Source organism: Hypanus sabinus, chromosome 12 (assembly GCF_030144855.1).
Source record: "Hypanus sabinus isolate sHypSab1 chromosome 12, sHypSab1.hap1, whole genome shotgun sequence".
NCBI lineage: Eukaryota > Metazoa > Chordata > Chondrichthyes > Myliobatiformes > Dasyatidae > Hypanus > Hypanus sabinus.
In genome coordinates, this window is record NC_082717.1 from 96,084,970 (window position 1) to 96,104,368 (window position 19,399).

General features: G+C 44.9%; 1 protein-coding gene across 1 annotated transcript in view; it reads right to left on the reverse strand.

Moving 5' to 3' along the window:
* The window catches only part of c12h1orf198 (chromosome 12 C1orf198 homolog), a 29,085-nt gene extending 12,893 nt beyond the window's left edge, over nucleotides 1-16,192 (reverse strand). The window contains exons 1-3 of the mRNA XM_059986500.1: nucleotides 15,807-16,192; nucleotides 11,956-12,006; nucleotides 1,895-2,479 (exon numbers count right to left, since the gene is read on the reverse strand). Coding sequence (XP_059842483.1) covers nucleotides 1,895-2,479; nucleotides 11,956-12,006; nucleotides 15,807-16,139 — 969 coding nt within the window. The 5' untranslated portion in view covers nucleotides 16,140-16,192. The remainder of the gene's footprint in view (nucleotides 1-1,894; nucleotides 2,480-11,955; nucleotides 12,007-15,806) is intronic.
* Between the last annotated feature and the right edge of the window lie 3,207 nt (nucleotides 16,193-19,399).

The following is a 19,399-nucleotide window of genomic DNA, read 5'->3' on the forward strand; positions in this document are numbered from 1 at the left end:
AGTACCGTATTCAGTTCTGGTCACCGCACTACAGGAAGGATATGGATACTATAGTCAGAGAGTAGAAATTTACAAGGATGTTGCCTGGATTGGAGGGTGTACATTATGAGAATAGGTTGAGTGTACTTGGCCTTTTCTTCTCGGAGCAATGGAGGATGAGCGGTGACCTGATAAGGTGTATAAGATGATGAGAGGCATTGATCGTATGGATAGCCAAAGGCTCTTTCCTAGGGCTGAAATAGCTAAGATGAGGGGGCATAGTTTTAAGGTGCTAGGAAGTAGGTACAGAGGAGATGTCAGGGGTAAGTGTTTTTTTTTTTACACAGAGAGTGGTGAGTGAGTTGGAATGGTCTGCTGGTGGTGGCAGTGGAAGCAGATACAACAGGGTCTTATTAGAGACTCCTAGATAGGTACATGGAGCTTAGAAAAATAGAGGGCTATGCGGTAGGGAAATTCTAGGCAGTATATAGAGTAGGTTACATGGTCGCACAATACTGTGGGCCGAAGGGTCTGTAATGTGCTGTAAATTTCTACGTTCAATGAATTTGCCCCAACGCACCTCAAATGCATTCCCTTCAGTAACGGATATTGTGACCCTGGTAAAGAAAAAATATACCGGCTATTCTATCTGTGCCTCTCATAACCTTCTGTCAGATCTCTCCTTTGCCTCCACTGCTTCAGAGAAAATATTAGTTTATCCAACTCTCCATACAGCTCATAGCCTCTATTCCAGGCAAAATCCTGGCAAAAAACACAAAATGCTTAAGGAACTCAGCATCTATGGAAATGAACACAGTTGGAAGTTTCGAGCAGAGACCCTTCTTCAGGACTGGGAAGACAGATGCCAGTACCCTGGTAAACCTCTTCTGCACCCTCTCCAAAGCCTCATTTCTTCCTATAATGGAGCTAGCAGAACTGGATGCAATACTTCTGACAGTTTTATAACATTGCAATATAACTTCCCAACTCTTTAACTCAACACTTTACTACCAGAGGTAAGTATGCCATCCATACATCTTCTTCAATAATATTAAAGCGACCTGCACCACAAACAGCAATGTTGAGTCTGCTGCTCCAATAAAACAGCATATTTCAAGGCATACAGATTAAAGGAGCAATGAGCCATTAATTTACAACTCCTTGAACATATAGAACTGAAGCAAAGAAAATGGGTTTTTAACCTCATCAACAGTGAGTACGCCTCTGACTGATTATGGAATTTCTGCCTATTTTATACAGAACAGATTTTCCAAGGCAGAATTCTTCCTTATAAAGTGCTGAAGAAACAATACCAACAAAAATTTTGAGACTGAAAGGTGTGCAGTGGGTTGGATCTCAGAGCTCTCTCTCCTTCCTCAGGCAAGCCATTTTGGAAATTAATCTACTGGTTTCAATTGTGTTGCAATTCCTTAGTTCTTCATGCACAGTATAGTAGAATAATTGGAAAAATTCCCTGTGGAGCTTTTGAGTATATCAATAATCTCCACTTATGAATCTCCTTCAATGTTTAAAATACACCACATTATATTGAGCAAAGGAGTAAATATTATAAGGACTAAACTCTACGGATATACATAAATAGTTTACACTTTGCATTTGTTCTGCACGTCTTACCCATTTTTATAAATCTCCTACCAACTTCTTGCTGTACTTTTTCTCTAACATAATGGTCTATATCTAAATATTCTCCTTGAACCAGAACAGAAATGGTACAAAAGAGAGTCAGCATTGTTCACTCTTGTACACTTCCATTACTTGCACTGGAAACAGCTGGCTCAGTCAGCAGCAATGCATTATTTTCAATTTATCGTTCACCCAGGCACTCCTATGATGCATAATGATATAATCATAATCAGTACAAAGTTGCTGTAACCCACATTAAGCCATGGTGTACCTGTGAGAAAAATGGTGTATCAGATGCATAGGACTCATCTCTCTCTTCATCCTCCGATTCCTTTGCAACATTCTTTTTGACTGGAGATTTCTCAGTTTGGCCAGGAGGCAAATTATCTTCATGCACACCAAATGAAGGCTGGCTTACTCGCGGCCTGTCAAAGTCAATGAACACAGATGAGACACTAGTGTTGATTATTCGCTCCTGTTTCTTCACCCAAGGTTTCTCGGATTTATTTTCATCTTTCTCCTTTAAAGACTCTTGTCTCATGTAGGAAGGAACTGGCTTTTCTCCTTTTTCCATTGACTTGATCTGACTTGGTGTCACATATTGGTGATCACTTTCTAGCTTTGATCTTTCAGCACTCAGTTTCCAGAAGGATGATGATTCTTCCTTTTTGACCTGTGCAGGACAATCTACACTTGGTGTCTTTCCATTCTGCAGCTGTTTAACTGGCTGACCTCCCTGGGATGCTTTATGTTGGTGATTTCCTTGGGATATCTTGGCTGGCTGTCGGTGATCACTCTGTGTTGATGACGCTGGTTCTGCAACAGTGGTGGAGGCAAAGCTGAATTCCATCTGACTCTGTAATTATTAAAAAAGTATTCAAAATTAAGGGAAAGTATGTTTCATTTAAAGTGTACAGAAAAAATCTTCATGCACCAGAATATTCTTTCTTTTCTGAAGATTTTTCTCTGGTGGCTACTTGGAAGATTAGGACTCATGGAGAAAACAAAGTCCCAAGTGCTGTAAGTTCAAGTGGAACTACACTCAGTCTAACTGTATTCCACATCCGTGTGCTTTCTTTCCCTGGCTGTCTCAACTCAGGTCACAATCTATTCCACTGGAGCCCACTTTGGGATACAGATCCATCACCAAAATGACTAGTTAAGGAGAAAAGAGTCAATTGTGATTTAAATTTCTGCAATACTTTGGTGAATATTACAATGAAAAATACAGTAAATAGAGCTAGTGTCCTCAAACACATTCCCATGCAGCAAACATAGAGACTAGTCTTATGGACTGAAGCCATTGTGTCACACCAGCAGTCCAATTAGACCAAGTTCCTCTCCACTTACTCCTGCATACCCTTGTAATACTCTCTTGGTCCTCATTGAATTCCCCTTCAGTTCCTTTTACAACTGAAGAGGATGAAAGGGATCATTTACAGAAGCTATTTAACCTACCAGCACATGATTACGATGTAGGTTGAAACCAGAGTGTCTAAAGAAATATGAAAACACTGCAGAGACAGTACAAGTTCAAGATTGCTCTCTGGAGCTGCACGGTGGCAGCAATGATTGTGGTACCACTTTCAACGAAGTGATGTGACCGGAAGACATAGCAGCAGAATCAGGCCATTCAACTCATTGAGTCTGCTCCACCATTCTATCAAGGCTAATCCCAGATCCCACTCAACTCCATATATCTCCTTTTTCGCCATATCCTTCAACACCCTGACTAATCAGGAAAGTATCAATTTTCACTTCAAATATACCTACGGTCACGGCCTCCACAACTGTCCATGGCAGAGCATTTCACAGATTCACTACTCGCTGGCTAAAAAAAAATCCTCCTTTTTAAGAGTTGCCCCTCAATTTTGAGGCTGTGGCCTCTAGTTCCGGACATCCCCACCACAGGAAAACATCCTCTCCACACCTACCTTATCAAGTCCTTTAAACATTCGGTAGGTTTCAAAGAGAACCACAACCCCCGCACCCCCCCCCCCCAACACGCTTCCAAATTCCAGTGAATGCCAAACTCTCCTCATACGTTAACCCTTTCATTACCAGAATAAACACTGTGCACCTCCTCTGGACTCTCTCCTATAACAACACATCCTTTGATACTCTGGTCAATATTCCGCGTGCAGCCTAACCAATGTCTTAAAAAGCATTATTTCCTTGTTCTTGTATTGTAATCCCTTTGAAATTTGCATTGCATTCACCTTCTTTACTTCAGACTCAACCTGTAAATTAACCTTCTGGGAGTCTTGCACAAGGACTCCTAAGTCCCTCTGAATCTCTGATGTTTGAACTTTCTCCCCATTTAGATAATACAGACAGTCCCCAGGTTACGAACCAGCTCTGTTCCTGAGTCTGTCTTTAAGTCAGATTTGTACATTATCAGAACAGGTACATCCGGTATTATTTAGCGTCACTTAGTCAAACATTTGTCTTAGTATATAGTATATATTTTACCTTTCTATGCATATAAAACACTTAAGAAATGTATGTGTGTGGCAACCCACTTTCTGCACAGGCGAACCGACTCACAAATAGCCAGCGCGCAGGGAGAGACTTTGGTAATGCACCTCCGACGTCATTTCCGCCCAGAGAGGGCGGGCGCTAGGGATTTAAATGCCAGCACTGCGAAGTTTGAATAAACTAGTCTCGAAATGACTTACTGACTGTGTGTCGTTATTTCAGCGCTGTGTGTAGCACATCACTACATTGGTGACCCTGACGGTCCAAACGGGATTTGGACCAAAGATGACCGACTCTTCATCTGTTCACGCAGTTTCACTCAAACTGTCAACTTTCTGGACGCTGCGACCACGCGTATGGTTTAGCCAAGCAGAAGCCCAGTTCCAGATTCGGCAGATATCCTCTGATTCCATGCGTTACTACCACGTGGTGAGTGCCCTTGACCAGCAGACGGCCACCCAGGTTGCGGATTTCATACAGTCGCCCCCGGAAGAAGCATTCAAGGCGCTGCTCATTGGGACCTTTGGCCTCTCACGGCATGAGCGAGGTGCTCGCTTGCTTCACCTGGATGGTTTGGGCACTGCCGTCAACATTGATGAACGAGATGCTGTCCCTGGCTGACGGACACAAGCCCTGCCTCATGCTTGAGCAAGCGTTCCGAGAGCAACTGCCCATGGACATACATCTGCTGCTGGCCGATGCAGATTTCAGCGACCCCCGGAAGGTGGCAGCCCGGGCAGACGTGCAGTGTAAAGCCAAGAGGGAGAGCGTGGTGTCCGTCGGTCAGATTACCAGGTCATGCGCCCAACAGCAGATCATACCAGGCCCGGCAGGGGGGCACACGCAGCACAGAGGCAGGAGTGAGGAGGCCAGCGAACAGTGGTGTTTCTATCACCAGTGGTGCGGCACAAAAGCCTGCCGTTGTCGCCCGCCCTGCAAGGCTAATGACTATGGCGGCAGGCCACCAGGACAGCCTCTTGTATGTCTGGGACAAACATTTGGATGCCGCTTCTTGGTCGACACCGGAGCGGAAATCAGCATCTTGCCCCCGACGGGGTACGACACCCGCAACAGGAAGCCAGGATCCACCCTGAGGGCCGCAAACAGCAGCACGATACGGACCTACAGCACCCACACAGCGCAGCTGCAGTTCGGCGCCAGCCGGTTCACGTGGGACTTCACACTGGCCGCCGTGGCCCAACCACTCCTGGGGGCAGACTTCTTGCGAGCTCACGGCCTGCTAGTCGACTTGCAAGGGAAAAGACTGGTACATGCCGAGACTTTCCAGACATTCTCCCTGGGTGAAGCCAAGTTGCCGGCCCCACACCTGGACTCCATCACGCTGTCAGACGACGAATTCACCAGAATCCTGGCCGACTTCCCATCGATTCTGGCACTGCAGTTCATGGCAGCCATGCCCAGACACGGGGTACAGCACCACATTCTGACCCAGGGACCACCCCTCCACGCCCGCGCACGAAGGCTCCCCCCGGAAAAGCTCTGCCTGGCGAAGGAGGAGTTCAAGAGGATGGAGGAATTGGGGATTGTACGGAGGTCCGACAGGCCACGGGCCTCCCCCCTGCACATGGTGCCCCAAGCAGCCAGGGGTTGGAGACCATGCGGCGACTACCGCAGACTGAACGAGGCTATCATTCCAGACTGCTACCCCATGTCGCACATACAGGACTTTGCAGCAAAGCTGCACGGGGCTAGAATCTTTTCCGAAGTAGACCTCGTCCGGGGAAACCATCAAATCCCGGTGCAGCCTGAAGACATCCCCAAAACAGCATTCATCACCCTGTTCGAGTTCCTCCGAATGCCGTTCGGCCTGAAGAATGCCGCACAGACGTTCCAGCGGCTAATGGATGCGGTGGGACGCGACCTGGACTTTGTGTTCATCTATTTGGATGACATCCTTATAGCCAGTAGTAGTCGCCAGGAGCATCTGTCCCACCTCCGCCAGCTCTACTCCTGCCTGAGTGATTTCCGCCTCACGATCAACCTGGCCAAGTGCTAGTTCCGTCTCGATACCATCCACTTCCTGGGCCAAAGGATTACCAAAGATGGGGCAACACCTCTGCCAGCCAAGGTAGACGCGATCCGCCACTTTACCCGGCCCAACATGGTCAAAGGCCTTCAGGAGTTTGTTGGTATGGTGGACTTCTACCACCATTTCCTCCCCTCAGCAGCCCGTGTCAAGCGCCCTTTGTACACCCTGATGTCTGGTAAAGGCAAGGACATTACTTGGACGAGGAGGCTGCGACCGCTTTCGTTAAAGCCAAGGAAGCCTTGGCAGATGCTGCGATGCTGGTGCACCCCAGAACAGATGTTCTGACCGCCCTCACGGTGGACGCATCCGACACAGCAGTCAGCGGGGTGCTGGAGCAGCTCATCGAGGGGCACTGGCAACCCCTGGCGTTCTTCAGCAAGCACCTACGACCACCCGAACTCAAGTACAGTGCTTTCAACCGGGAGCTGTTGGCACTGTATCTGGCAATCCGGCATTTCAGGTACTTCTTAGAAGGCAGGCCGTTCACCGCGTTCACGGACCACAAACTGTTGACCTTCGCGTTCACGAAGGTGTCTGATCCCTGGTCGGCTCGCCAGCAGCGACATCCGTCCTACATCTCCGAGTACACGACGGACATCCAGCATGTCTCGGAAAAGGACGACGTCGTGGCGGTCGCACTCTCCAGACCAGCTGTCCACACCCTGTCCCTGGGGGTGGACTATGCAACACTGGCGGAGGCGCAGCAGACAGACGACAAGATGCCCAGCTACAGGACTGCAGTCTCGGGTTTGCAGCTGCAGGACTTTCTCGTAGGCCCAGGTGATAGGACCTTCCTGTGCGACGTGGCTACCAGCCAACCTCGCCCCATCATCCCGGCAGCCTGGAGGCGGCGGGTTTTCGACTCCATACACGGTTTGGTGCACCCATCTATCAGGACAACCATCCGGCTGGTCTCCAGCAAGTTCACGTGGCACGGACTTCGCAAGCAGGTCAGTGAATGGGCCAAAACCATGCGCGCAGTGCCAAACAGCCAAGGTGCAGTGGCACACTAAAGCCCCGCCGCAGCAGTTCAAACCCACCCACCGAAGGTTCGACCACATTCATAGGCCCCCTACCAGTGTCCTGAGGAGCGCGGTACCTCCTAACGATGGTAGACTGGTTCATGAGGTGGCCAGAGGCAGTCCCGCTCACCAACACATCTGCCGATTCCTGCGCCGCACTGTTCGCAACCTGGGTAGCATGCTTTGGGGTACTGGCCCACATTACCTCCGACAGAGGCGCCCAGTTCACCTCCAGCCTGTGGTAGGCTGTGGCTAGCCTGTTGGGAACGCAGCTGCACCACACAACTGCCTACCACCCACAGTCGAACGGACTGGTGGAATGCTTCCACCGTCACTTGACATCGGCTCTCATGGCCCGCCTGAGGACCTAACTGGGTGGACAAGCTTCCCTGGGTCCTGCTTGGAATTCGTAAATCACCCAAAAAGGATCTGCACTCCTCATCTCCCGAGTTTGCCCCTGGCCGTCCCAGGAGAGTTCATACCAGCCCCAAGGGGGCAAGAGGAAGAACCCGCAGCAGTCCTGGACAGGCTACGCAAAAGGCTTGGCAACCTGGCCCCCGTACCAACTTCACAGCACGGGACAGACCCCGACCCATGTACCCAAAGACCTACAAAACTGTAAATTTGTGTTTGTACGAAGGGGCGGATACCAGGCGCTGCTACAGCGGCCATACAAGGGGCCGTTCAAGGTGATCAACAACAACGGGTCCATGTACGTTCTGGACATTGGGGGGAAAGAGGAGGTTTTCACGGTGGACTGACTCAAACCAGCCCATGTGGAAACAAACAAACAAAGGCTGATCCAGACTGTGGACATTGGGGGGTGTATCGCCGGTTCTGTGGGGGAGGGGGGTTATGTGGCGACCCACTTTCTGCACAGGCGAACCGGCTCACAAATAGCCAGCGCACGGGGAGAGACTTTGGTAATGCACCTCCGACATCATTTCCACCCGTAGAGGGCGGGCACTAGGGATTTAAATGCCAGCACCGCAAAGTTTGAATAAACTAGTCTCGAAACGACTTACCGACTGCATGTTGTTATCTCAACGCTGTGTGTAGCACATCGCTACATGTATTTCAATAATTAAACTACTGCGTTGCTTAGTGTAATAACTGTAGCTTTCATCAGGACAGGGCCTTTCAGATGCTCCATTATCCTCACTTTATCCTTTAAAATTGTTCCGATCGTTGTCTAACTTTAGCCTAATGCTTTTCCAATGATATTTCACCTTTTTCTGATTGCTTTATTATTTCCACTTTATTTTCCAATCATGATCATTTTCCGCCAACAGAACAGAAACACTGCAGGCGGTGGGTCCCGAGCTACACCAGGTCCTAACGTCCACCACACTAAGACAGGTTAAATGAGACAAGTGGGGGTGGTACTGACTGGAAAAGGGGGATGGGGGGGTCAGGGTGAATCTTGCTAAGAAAAATTTAAGCCAAATACAAAGTTACACACTCAACACTGTGTCAACTGCAACAGCTTAAAATAGCGGAAGGCATTCTCCTTCCTCAGTTCATAAGTACGAGTTGTTCTTAAGTTGGATGTTCGTAACTCAGGGACTGCTTGTAGTTGCACTATTGTTTATTTTACCAAAATGCATTATCATACATTTCCCAACACTGTATTCCATCTGCCACTTTTTTTGCCCATTCTTCCAATTTGTCCAAGTCCTGCTGCAATTGCATTGCATTGCTTCCTTAGCACTACCTACCCTTCCACCCATCTTCATATCATCCGCAAAGTTTGCCATAACGACATCAATTCCATTATCCAAATCATTGACAAATAATGGGAAAAGTAGCAATCCTAATACTAACTCCTGAGGAACACCACTAGTCACCGGCAGCCAACCGGAGAAGGCTCCTCTATTCCCACTATCTCCTGTCTGTCAGCCATTCCTCTATCCATCCCAATATTTTTCTTGTAATGACACAGGATTTTATCTTATTAAGCAGCCTCATGTGTGGCACCTTCTGAAAATCCAAATAAATAACATCCACTGTTTCTCCTTTGTCTACCCTGCTTGTTACTTCCTCAAAGAGCTCTAACTGATTTGACAATCAAGATATCCTTTACAGAAACCATGCCGACTTTGACATATTTTATCATTAGATTCCAAGTAATCCGAAATCTCATCCCTAATAATGGACTCTAACACTTTCCCAACCACTAAGTTTAGGTTAACTGGACTATAATTTACTTTCTATTGCCTTCCTCCCTGTTGAAGAGTGGAGTGAGACTGGCAATTTTTCAGTCCTCCTGAACCATGCCAGAATCAATTGATTCTTGAAAGGTCGTGACCAATGCATCTGCTATTTCTTTAGCAACCTCTCTCAGGACTCTGGGATGTAGTCCACCTGGTCTGGGTGACTTATTCACCTTAGCACCTTTCAGCTTGCATAGCAAGCATTTTTTCCTTTGAGATAGCAAATGCACTCACTCCTGCTCCGACACTCACAGACTTCTGGCACACTGCTCGTGTCTTCCACAGTGAAGACTGATGCAAAGTACTTAAGTTAATCCGCCATTTCTTTGACCCCCATTACTACCTCACCAGTATCAATTTCCAGTGGTCCAGTATCAATTTTCACCTCCCTTTTACCCTTTATATAACTGCAGTCCTCAACTTCTCTTGTCAGCAATGGTGGCCCAGCCCTGCCACTTGAGAACAACTTTTTTCTGTGGGATGTATCTTCCTGCACCTTGTGAACTATTCCCAGAAATTTCAGCCATTTCTGCTCTGCCGTCCTCCCTCTAGCCTCTGAAACTCCCTTTACTCTATTTTGATACTGATACATGTGACCGATGCTTTCCACTCTCAAAGTGCAGTATGAATTCAATATTATGATCACTTTCCCCTAAGGGTTCCTTTTCCTTAAGCTCTCTAATAAAATCTAGATTACATAACACCCAATCTAATTTCTCCCGAGTCGGCTCAAACACAAGCTGCTCTAAAAAGCCATCTCATAGGTATTCAACAAATCCCCTATCTTGCAATCTGACATCAATCTGATTTTTCCAATCCCCTTACATATTGAAGTCCCCCATTAGAGTTGTGACATTACCCTTATTACGTGCCCTTTGCAATCTCAACTCCACATCTTAGCTATTTGGAGGCTTATATGATACCCATAATAGTTTTTTTTTTACCCTTCCAGTTTCTTAATTCCACCCACAAAGATTCGACATTCTCTGACCCTATATCACCTCTTTCTAAAGATGTAATTCCATTTATCATCAACAGATGCACATCAAACGCTTATGTCTTCCTACCTGCCTTATCAATACAAAGTATATCCTTTGATATTAAGCTCCTAACTATGACCTTCTTTCTGCAATGACTCAGTGATGCCTAATTCTTTACAACTGAAACACATTTTATTGACATTTATTAACATTTTATTCACATTTAATTCACGTGAAAATCTCAAAAGTAAATGAAGCCAGTGAAAGGAACTATAAAATCGGAGTTCCCTCTGTCCAAGAAGTTAACATCTTCCTTACAAATCTGAAATACAGAAGTTGGTGAACTGACACCCTGCATTTGCCCAGACACACAAATATATAAATTTGGAGAATCTTGGTCTCCGAAACCTGCTCAATCTTTTAAGATTGTAGCAAATCTAATTGTAACTTCAAGTCCTCAATTCCATCTACCCCTTGGGTAGCTGACCCACTTATAGAGTAAAAGCTAAAGTTTGCAGCAACATAAATATTGTTCATGAAATGATAAATTTGAAAAATGGAAATAAATTACTTCAACTTGATTTATGAATTGCAATTCAGTTGTTCACAGTACATACTCCATACTAAATTAGCAGAATTTGTTGATAGGGAAGCTGGTTACAATGAAGATTTTAATCAGTTAGGGAGATAAGTGGTAGAATGACGAGCCGTGAGCCAGATGCTGCACAACTGCAGAACAGATTATCTGAATTTTACTGTATCTTTTTCTGAATGTGAATTGAAAATTTGCCTCGCTCAAAAAGGCAAATTGTAATATTTACTACACATATAAGTGATTATTTTATAACTTCAGTATAAAAAAGTTGTATATCAAATGGTTGTAGAGTGGTAGTGTATGTGATTAGTGCTTGTCGCTCTTACTTTCAGCTTCCACTGCCGGCTAGCAGTCTTGCAAAAAGGACAGCTGAATGCTCAAGACTCTCCCTGCCAGTACATAACCTCTCCAACAGCCAGCCTCATGTAATGCCACCTTGTGACACATGGAAACTGGACACCTTTTGTACTCGAGATGAACTACACAGGATAGGGAGGAGGTCTAGCCTCTGCATGCAGAGCATGTAGGCCCACCGGTTTGTGAACTAGATACCCAGCTACTGGTAAATTGCTCCAATGCCTTGTGGATAGCCTTGGGAGAGACGAAGACTACAGGAGTAAACCTAGACAGCAAATCCAGAGTGAAGGGCCTAAGGCAGTTTCCGGCAGCTAAGCTGGGCGAAACATATTGCTTTGCTTTCATATTACTAAAGGGTTGGACGTCACTAAACGTCCATCGGGCACCTCCTGCAGCCGAGCTGGTGCCAAACATGTTGCTTTGCTTTCATTTGGACTACACCGGTGAGGCTGAGAGGATGTTGCTGACTGGGCATTCCAGGGTCTCCACACCTTCCGTCAGCCTTGTGCTCTGGAGAAATCACTCCAGTTCTGCTACTCCATTGTCTTTCAAGACAGACAGATGCCATCAGTGTAACAATTCTGTATATTTTAAGCAAAGATAAAAAAACTAACTTTACCATGATTGTGCAGTTTACCTTGGTTTCCCAAGAAAATGGAGCCGAGTGTTCATCTTGCCATGTAATATCCTAAGATTACAAAATAGAGAGTTAATTACATGTATTTGCTACTCGATAAGATACAAAAGAAAGAGACAAACACGATGTACATTCTCACCTTTCATGACTTGCCTAATTAACTATCCCTCAGTGGTCTGGATCGACCACGGGTATTGCATCCCAGATGACGACGTTACGCAAGCCAGAGCAGCACGATATGGAGAGCAAGCTGTTGCGTCTGCACCAGGCTCCTTCTCTATATGCCAATACAGAGACCTATGCACTAGTAACATCACAGGAGTTTGCCAGTCAGCACTGAACTCAACATTGGACTGCCAGATATTTCCTCGAGATTTATTCTCAAAGCCTTCCTCATGTGTGTGTATAGCGACAAGGCAGTGGAGCTTTGAGATCAGTTTCCCTTCTAAGTGAGCTGCCAAACATGGCTGAGAACCCCCATCTGCCCAGAACTGGCTTTAAAGTGCCAGTAACCCATCTTTGCTTCCTCTCCAGTCAGTAGAAACTTTTCTGCCAGACTCGGTAGCTAAGCCACATGTGAAGGCCAGGAGCTGAACTTGGTTGCCAGAGGTTATTTGGGGCATTTAATAGGTTCTGGGAGCTTTTCACAACTACCTGCTCCAGCCATGACAATCTTAAGGAACCCATACCTAATTAGCTTATACCGTTCCCAGTCCTATTATCACTTCTGCAAGGAATGTTACCTCAAGTGAATGAAGAAAGTATTCCCATTCCAGTTTAAGTGCTCAAGTTCCAAAGCAACCTTGATCTTTGATTCCTTAAAATGGAACATCTTATGTATCCTTCCTGGTGCTTTAAAACTCGTCTTCTGTATACAACTGGTTCCAGCATGAACCATACCTGATCCTTTTCCATCTTTTGCATGAACCCTGGTATTCTGGAAGTGATTGTTTTGATTCTGGATCATAGTCATCACCTCTTTTCCTCTAGATCCCTTCAGTAGCTCGAGAACTTCCCTTAGAAGTAACCACTTGCCCACTGCATTTTCTGTCTGCTGTGGGAGCTCCACATACAGTTGCAAGAAAAAGTTCGTGAGTCTTTTGCAATTACCTGGTTTTCTGCATTAATCACTCATAAAATGTGCTCTGATCCCCATCTAAGTCACAATAATAGACAAACACAATCCACCTAAATTAATCACACTCTAACAATTGAACTACTTTTCATCAAACAACATTTAAACAATCACAGTCCAGGCTCAAAATAGTATCTGGGGTAATGCTTCTACATTTGTAGTTAGGTGTTCCAATCAACGAATGCTGAAGGAGGAGAAAAGGAATTCAAGGGTAACAGCAAAAGGGTATTGTGCTGTAGGTTTTCTATGTTTCTAAAAGATCTGCAGAAATCTCCAGAACATGTTAAAAGTCTCTGTTCATGTGTTCACCATAAGAAAAACACTGAGCAAGAATGGTGTTCATGGAAAGAGACCATGGATGAAACCACTGCTCTCCAAAAAAAAGTTGTAATTTCAAATTTGTGAAAGACCATCTGGATGTTGAACAATGTTTTTGGGACAATGTCCTATGGACAGGTGAGACAAAAGTTTAACTTTTTGGCAGAAATGCACACAGCTATGTTTAGAGGAAAAAGGGCACTGTACAGTACACCAAAAACTCATCACTACTGCGAAGCATGATGGAAGGAGCATCATGGCATCATACAGAGGAGATTTATTAGAATGTTACCTGGGTTTCAGCACCTAAGTTACAGAGAAAGGTTGAACAAGTTAGGTCTTTATTCTTTGGAGCGTAGAAGGTTGAGGGGGGACTTGATAAAGGTATTTAAAATTATGAGGGAGATAGATACGGTTGACGTAGATAGGCTTTTTCCATTGAGAGCAGAGGAGATTCAAACAAGAGGACATGAGTTCAGAGTTAGGGGGCAATAGTTTAAGGGTAACACGAGGGGGAACTTCTTTCCTCAGAGAGTGGTAGCTGTGTGGAACAAGCTTCCAGTAGAAATGGTAAAGGCAGGTTCGATACTGTCATTTAAAGTAAGATTGGATAGGTATACTAACAGGAAAAGAATGGAGAGTTATGGGCTGAGTGCAGGTCGGTGGGACTAGGTGAAAGTAAGCGTTCGGCACGGACTAGAAGGGCCGAGATGGCTTGTTTCCGTGCTGTAATTGTTATATGGTTTGCAGCTGCTTTGCTGCCTCAGGGCCTGGACATCTTGTAATCACTGAGGGAACAATGAATTCAAAATTGTATAAAGACATTTTACAGGAAAATGTCAGGATAGTTGTCCATCACCAGAAACTTAATAGAAGTTGGATGATACAAAAGCACAATGATCCAAAATACGACAGTAAATCAACAACAGAAGAAAATTAAGCAGAAAATGTATGTTTTGGAATGGCCAACTCAAAGTGGAAACCTTAGCCCATTTGAGATGTTGTGGCATGACCTGAAGAGGGCTGTATCCAAGAAGTTTTGATGAACAGTTTTGTATGGAGGAATGGTCTAAAATTCCTCTTTGCCATTGTGCAAGTCTGATCAGCAGCTACAGGAAACATTTGGTAGAGTTTATTGCTGCTGAAGAAGGTTCTACCAGTTATTAAATACAAGGGTTCAGATACTTTTTCCAGCCTGGACTGTGAATGATTAAACAATTTTAATAAAGAAATGTGTTCAATAAAGAAACAACTGTTTGTGTTAATAGTTTAGTAGATTGTGTTTGAATATTATCCTGACTTAGATGAAGATCAGACCACATTTTATGACTAACAAATGCAGAGAACCCAGTAATTGTAGTTCACAAACTTTTTCTTGCAACTTGCATAACTGAAGAATTTGCAATAAATTATTTAAAATAAGTGTACCTGCACGTCAGGTAACACCATTAGAAACATTGCTAAGGACGTTATCAGCGTTGTAGAATTACACGGTAGCACTGTGGTTAGCATGACACTATTACAGCTTGGGGCATTGGGAGTTCAGAGTTCAACCTGAATAAAGAATGGAATTCTTGGAATAAAGAATGCAGCAAAGAGATTAACTGGAGTTATATAAAATGCCTAGGCAAGTTGGACAGGAGAAAGCAATATCCCCTTAGAAACATGTCGGTATCAAGGGAATGAAGATTCTAAATTAACCTGCACAAGTATTAAAGCAGAACTGACAGTGTTTTCATTGCAATCTGAGGTCACTGCCCAGAAGGGCGGTAACGCTTTTTGCTTCAGTCACTTTCAGATGAGCAGGGCAGCAATCCAGAGGCCATGGCCTGGAGAAAGTAACCAAGTATATTTGTCAACAAGACGGGACAATGGTCGAGACAACTTTCATTTAAACAAAAAAGAAATGCTCCTACGGTTTTAATTTACTCCCAACTGCCAGCAGCAGGGTGACCTGTCATGTTCTCAACGTCATTTTCATTTTTGTATTTCCTTGTGCACCACTTCAAATTACACAGCTGTGTTTTGCAGTCCTCGCTGTTTGTAATTTATTCCTATTGCTTATATCGTTCACAGGCTCAAGACAGATTCTTGAATGAAGCTCTTGTACGATGACAAACTCCGCATCTCTCGATCTACCTCGACTTAGCTCTTGTACTTTGTCCCCCTGCACTTTTACCTAACATTTTATTCTGCATTGTTATAGTTTTGTCTGAATGGCATACAAAACTCAAAAACATGAAAAACCGCATAACTGAATATCGCCAGTTTTCAGGCATACTTAAAATGCAGACAAAATCTAATATGAAAGGAGGGGAGAAAGGATGGTCACCAGCAGTGCTGACAATACTGCGGCACAGACTCTCCCTCGTTGCTTCATCCCTTCGGTTGTTTTTACCTCTTCTCCGAAGTGCACGACCTTCTGGCCCGTCTGCAGGTGCAACCTGGGGTAGCAGACCATCTCGTCTCGGGGCACCCGGTGCAGACTGTAACGGCTGCGGATCTGCGGCTCCACCATCCAGTTGTCGATGATGTCCTCCTGCTCCCGCGGCGCCAGGGTGTCCCAGCGTGGCCCGTACCTCTCCCGGATCTTCTGCTTCTCCAGCATGATCTTCCTCGCCATCGGGCTGATGGAGGAGAAGTACTCGAACTTCTTCTGCTCCAGACTAGCGCCTGCCAAAGAAGCCCCTCCGGCCTCGCCGCCCGTCATGGCGACCACCACCGACGCCATTGCTGCCAAATCCCGTAGTGCGGGACGGCGCCCCCCCCAAAGTCGGCGACTGCGCATGCGCGGCCTCCCAGCAACCACCGCCCTCGCGCAGGCTGCCACGTGGGTTCCCTATGACGTCACGGGGAAGCGGAACGCAGTCGCGAGCTTCAAACAAAAGCATCCGAACTAAGGGAGTAAGAAAAATAAACTCAATTCCCGACTTAATTAGTTGGTGAATTGAGTTCGAGATTGGGAACAGATGTAATCAGGGAATGTACAAAGAAAGGTGGAGGCTGGTTAGAGAACACTTGCATGGGGTTCTATTAGGTCTGTCCCATTGAGGCAAGGAAACGACGGCAGGTGGTTGACAAAAGAAGAGGAACTAAATCAAGAGGAAGAAGGAATCCAATGTAAGGTTTAGGAAGCAAGGATCAGACAGGACTCTAAAGCGTTACAGGTTAGTCAGAAAGGAGCTGATGAATGGACTCGGGAGCTAGAAGAGGATAGAAGAAAGCTTTGACAAGTAGGATAAAGGAAAACTCCTTGATGTTCTACGCGTACGTGGAGAATAGGAGAATTACGAGACTAAAGTTAGGAGGAATCAGAAATCAAAGAAGAAACATGCCTGGAGTCGGAGGTGGGGAGATCCATAATGAATACTTTCTTCAGTATTCACCAGTGAAACGAACCTTGATCTCATACAACAGGCTAATATGATAGATCATGTTGACATTAAGAAGCAGAATGTGCTAGAACTTTTGGAAAACATTTGGATGGGTAAGTCCCCAAGTCTGAACAGGTTATATCCCAGGTTACCACAGGAAGCAAAGAGATTGCTGCATTGTGTCCTCACTGTAATACCAGAAGATCAGAGGGTCACAAATACTACTATTTTGTTCAAGAAAAGTGAGAGGAAGAACTCTAGGAATTACTTATCAGTGAGTCTTACTTCAGTGGTAGGCAGACTACCACTCTATGTTATGTAACTACTATGTTATTAGATCAATAAATGAATTCAGAGTCTGGTTTATTATCACTGACATATGTTGTAAAATTTGATAATAAAAAATCTTTGTAACAGGATTTATGAGCGTTTGGACAAGCATACCCTGAATTAGGGATAGTCAGCATAGCTTTGTGAGGGGCAGGTCATGCCTTACGAGCTTGATTGAATTACTTGAGGGAATGACAAAACAAATTGATGTAGGTAGACCATTTAAATTCCTATCCTGATTCCCATTCCAACATCTGTTGGCCTCCTCTTTTGCCATGAGGAGACCACTCAGGGTGGAGCAGCAACACTGTATATGTCATCTAGGGAGCCTCCAACCTGATGACATGAACATCAATTTCTCCTTCCAGTAATTTTTTTCTGCCCTCTTCCTCCTTCTTCTATTTCCCCCTCTGGCCTCTCGTCTCTTCTCACCTGCCTATCACCTCTACCTGGGTCCTCTCCTCCTTCCCTTTCTCCTATGGCCCACTCTTCCCAACCACCTGGCTTCACATCATCTTCTAGCTAGTCCTCCTTCCCTAACCCCCACCTTTTTATTCTGGCATCTTCCTCTTTCCTTTAAGAAGGGTCTCAGCCTGAAACATCGACTGTTCATTCATTTCCATGGATGTTGCCTGACCTTCAGCATTTTGTATGTGTTGCTTCAGACGTTGTTACCACTTCATTCCCTTGCCACCCCTGTTCTCCCTGATATCTGCTGGAATCTGAATTCTACCTTTTGACTCATTATCATTATACTTGTGACTGTCACTGGCTCAGTTCTTCTGCTGTAGAAACTACCTTTTATACCTGTGCTGTATTTAGCGTTTTCCAGGCGGCTGTGGAGGCCAAGTCATTGGGTATATTTAGAGCAGAGGTTGATAGGTTTTTGGTTGGTAAGGGTGCCAAAGGTTACAGCAAGAAGGCAGAAGAGTGGTGTTCAGAGGGATAACATATTAGCCATAAAGAGGAAATCGGTAGCTGCTGGAAATCCAAGCAGTATACACGACAACAGATTTGACTGGAAAACCAAGGCTGTTTACAAGAAGGGGATGAGCAGACTCTATTTTCTAAGGAAGCTGAGATCCTTCAAAGTGTGCAGCAGGATGTTGGAGATCTTTTACCAGTCTGTTATAGCGAGTGCAGTCTCCTTTGTGGTTTTATATTGGGGGAGCAGCATCAGTGCTGGTGATGCAAAAAGACTGAATAAACTCATCAAAAAGGCTGGCTCTGTCCTTGGCTAAAACTTGGACTCTTTTGAGTTAGCGGTGGAGAGGAGGTGACAAAACAAACTGTCATCCATTATGGACAATCAGGCACATCCTCTCCATGACCTACTGAATAAGCAATGGAGCATCCTTTCGAACAGACTCATCCAGTTCTGCTGTCACAAGAATTGTTACAGAAGATCTTTCCTAACAAATGCTATAAACATATACAACAGTTCATCTCCCTGTGACAGGACAACACTCGTCATAGTACAATAGTCTCTTTTAGTATTTAGTACATGAATTATTACGCATTGGTAAACTATTATTGTGTATGTTATTATTCTGTACTTTATTATTAGTTAAGTCTGCACACTGTTAAGCATGTTCTTAATGTTGCTGTTGTAACAAAAGAATTTCCCACAGGATCAATAAAGTACTTATTATTATTATTTACTTGAATATTTTGGGCTGACAATACTTCCTTTGAATCACATATCTACAGTGGAAATTATCTCTGAATGTTCAAACACCTCTGCTAGGACAAACTAACTGATACATACTTTTAAAAGCTTCTGAAGATCGAGAGCTAGACACCTTGAAATTAATGCTATCAGGATTGTCTCTGCATACACAAAAACCTATACTAGTGACCATGTTTGATATCTGAGTGACAACATCAGTCTGATCTGCCTGTTCAAGCTCAAGTCACAACAGTGCAGGTAACTGATCCATGTTGCCTGGTGTTATGCAGGCCCAATTAACAGAACTCCATTGTCTGAATGTTTGGCTGAAGCACATGCAGACATCTCATGGTCAACATTTTGCAAACCATATCTCTTAGTCTGTGGGCTAGCCCCTTTATTTGTAAAGGTGTACTTTTAACTTCAGTTACAATAAGAATGGAAGACTATTTCTTGCTTGAATTAATATTTGCTATATTCACATAACTCCAAAATGCTCCCTAAATCAGAGGAAGGGAAAGATGAAGTGTGTGGGTGACCACCAGGAGAGGTAAGGGTATTAAGAAGTCAGTGCAGGGTTCCCCTGTGGCTATTCCCTCAGCAATAAGTATATCCCTT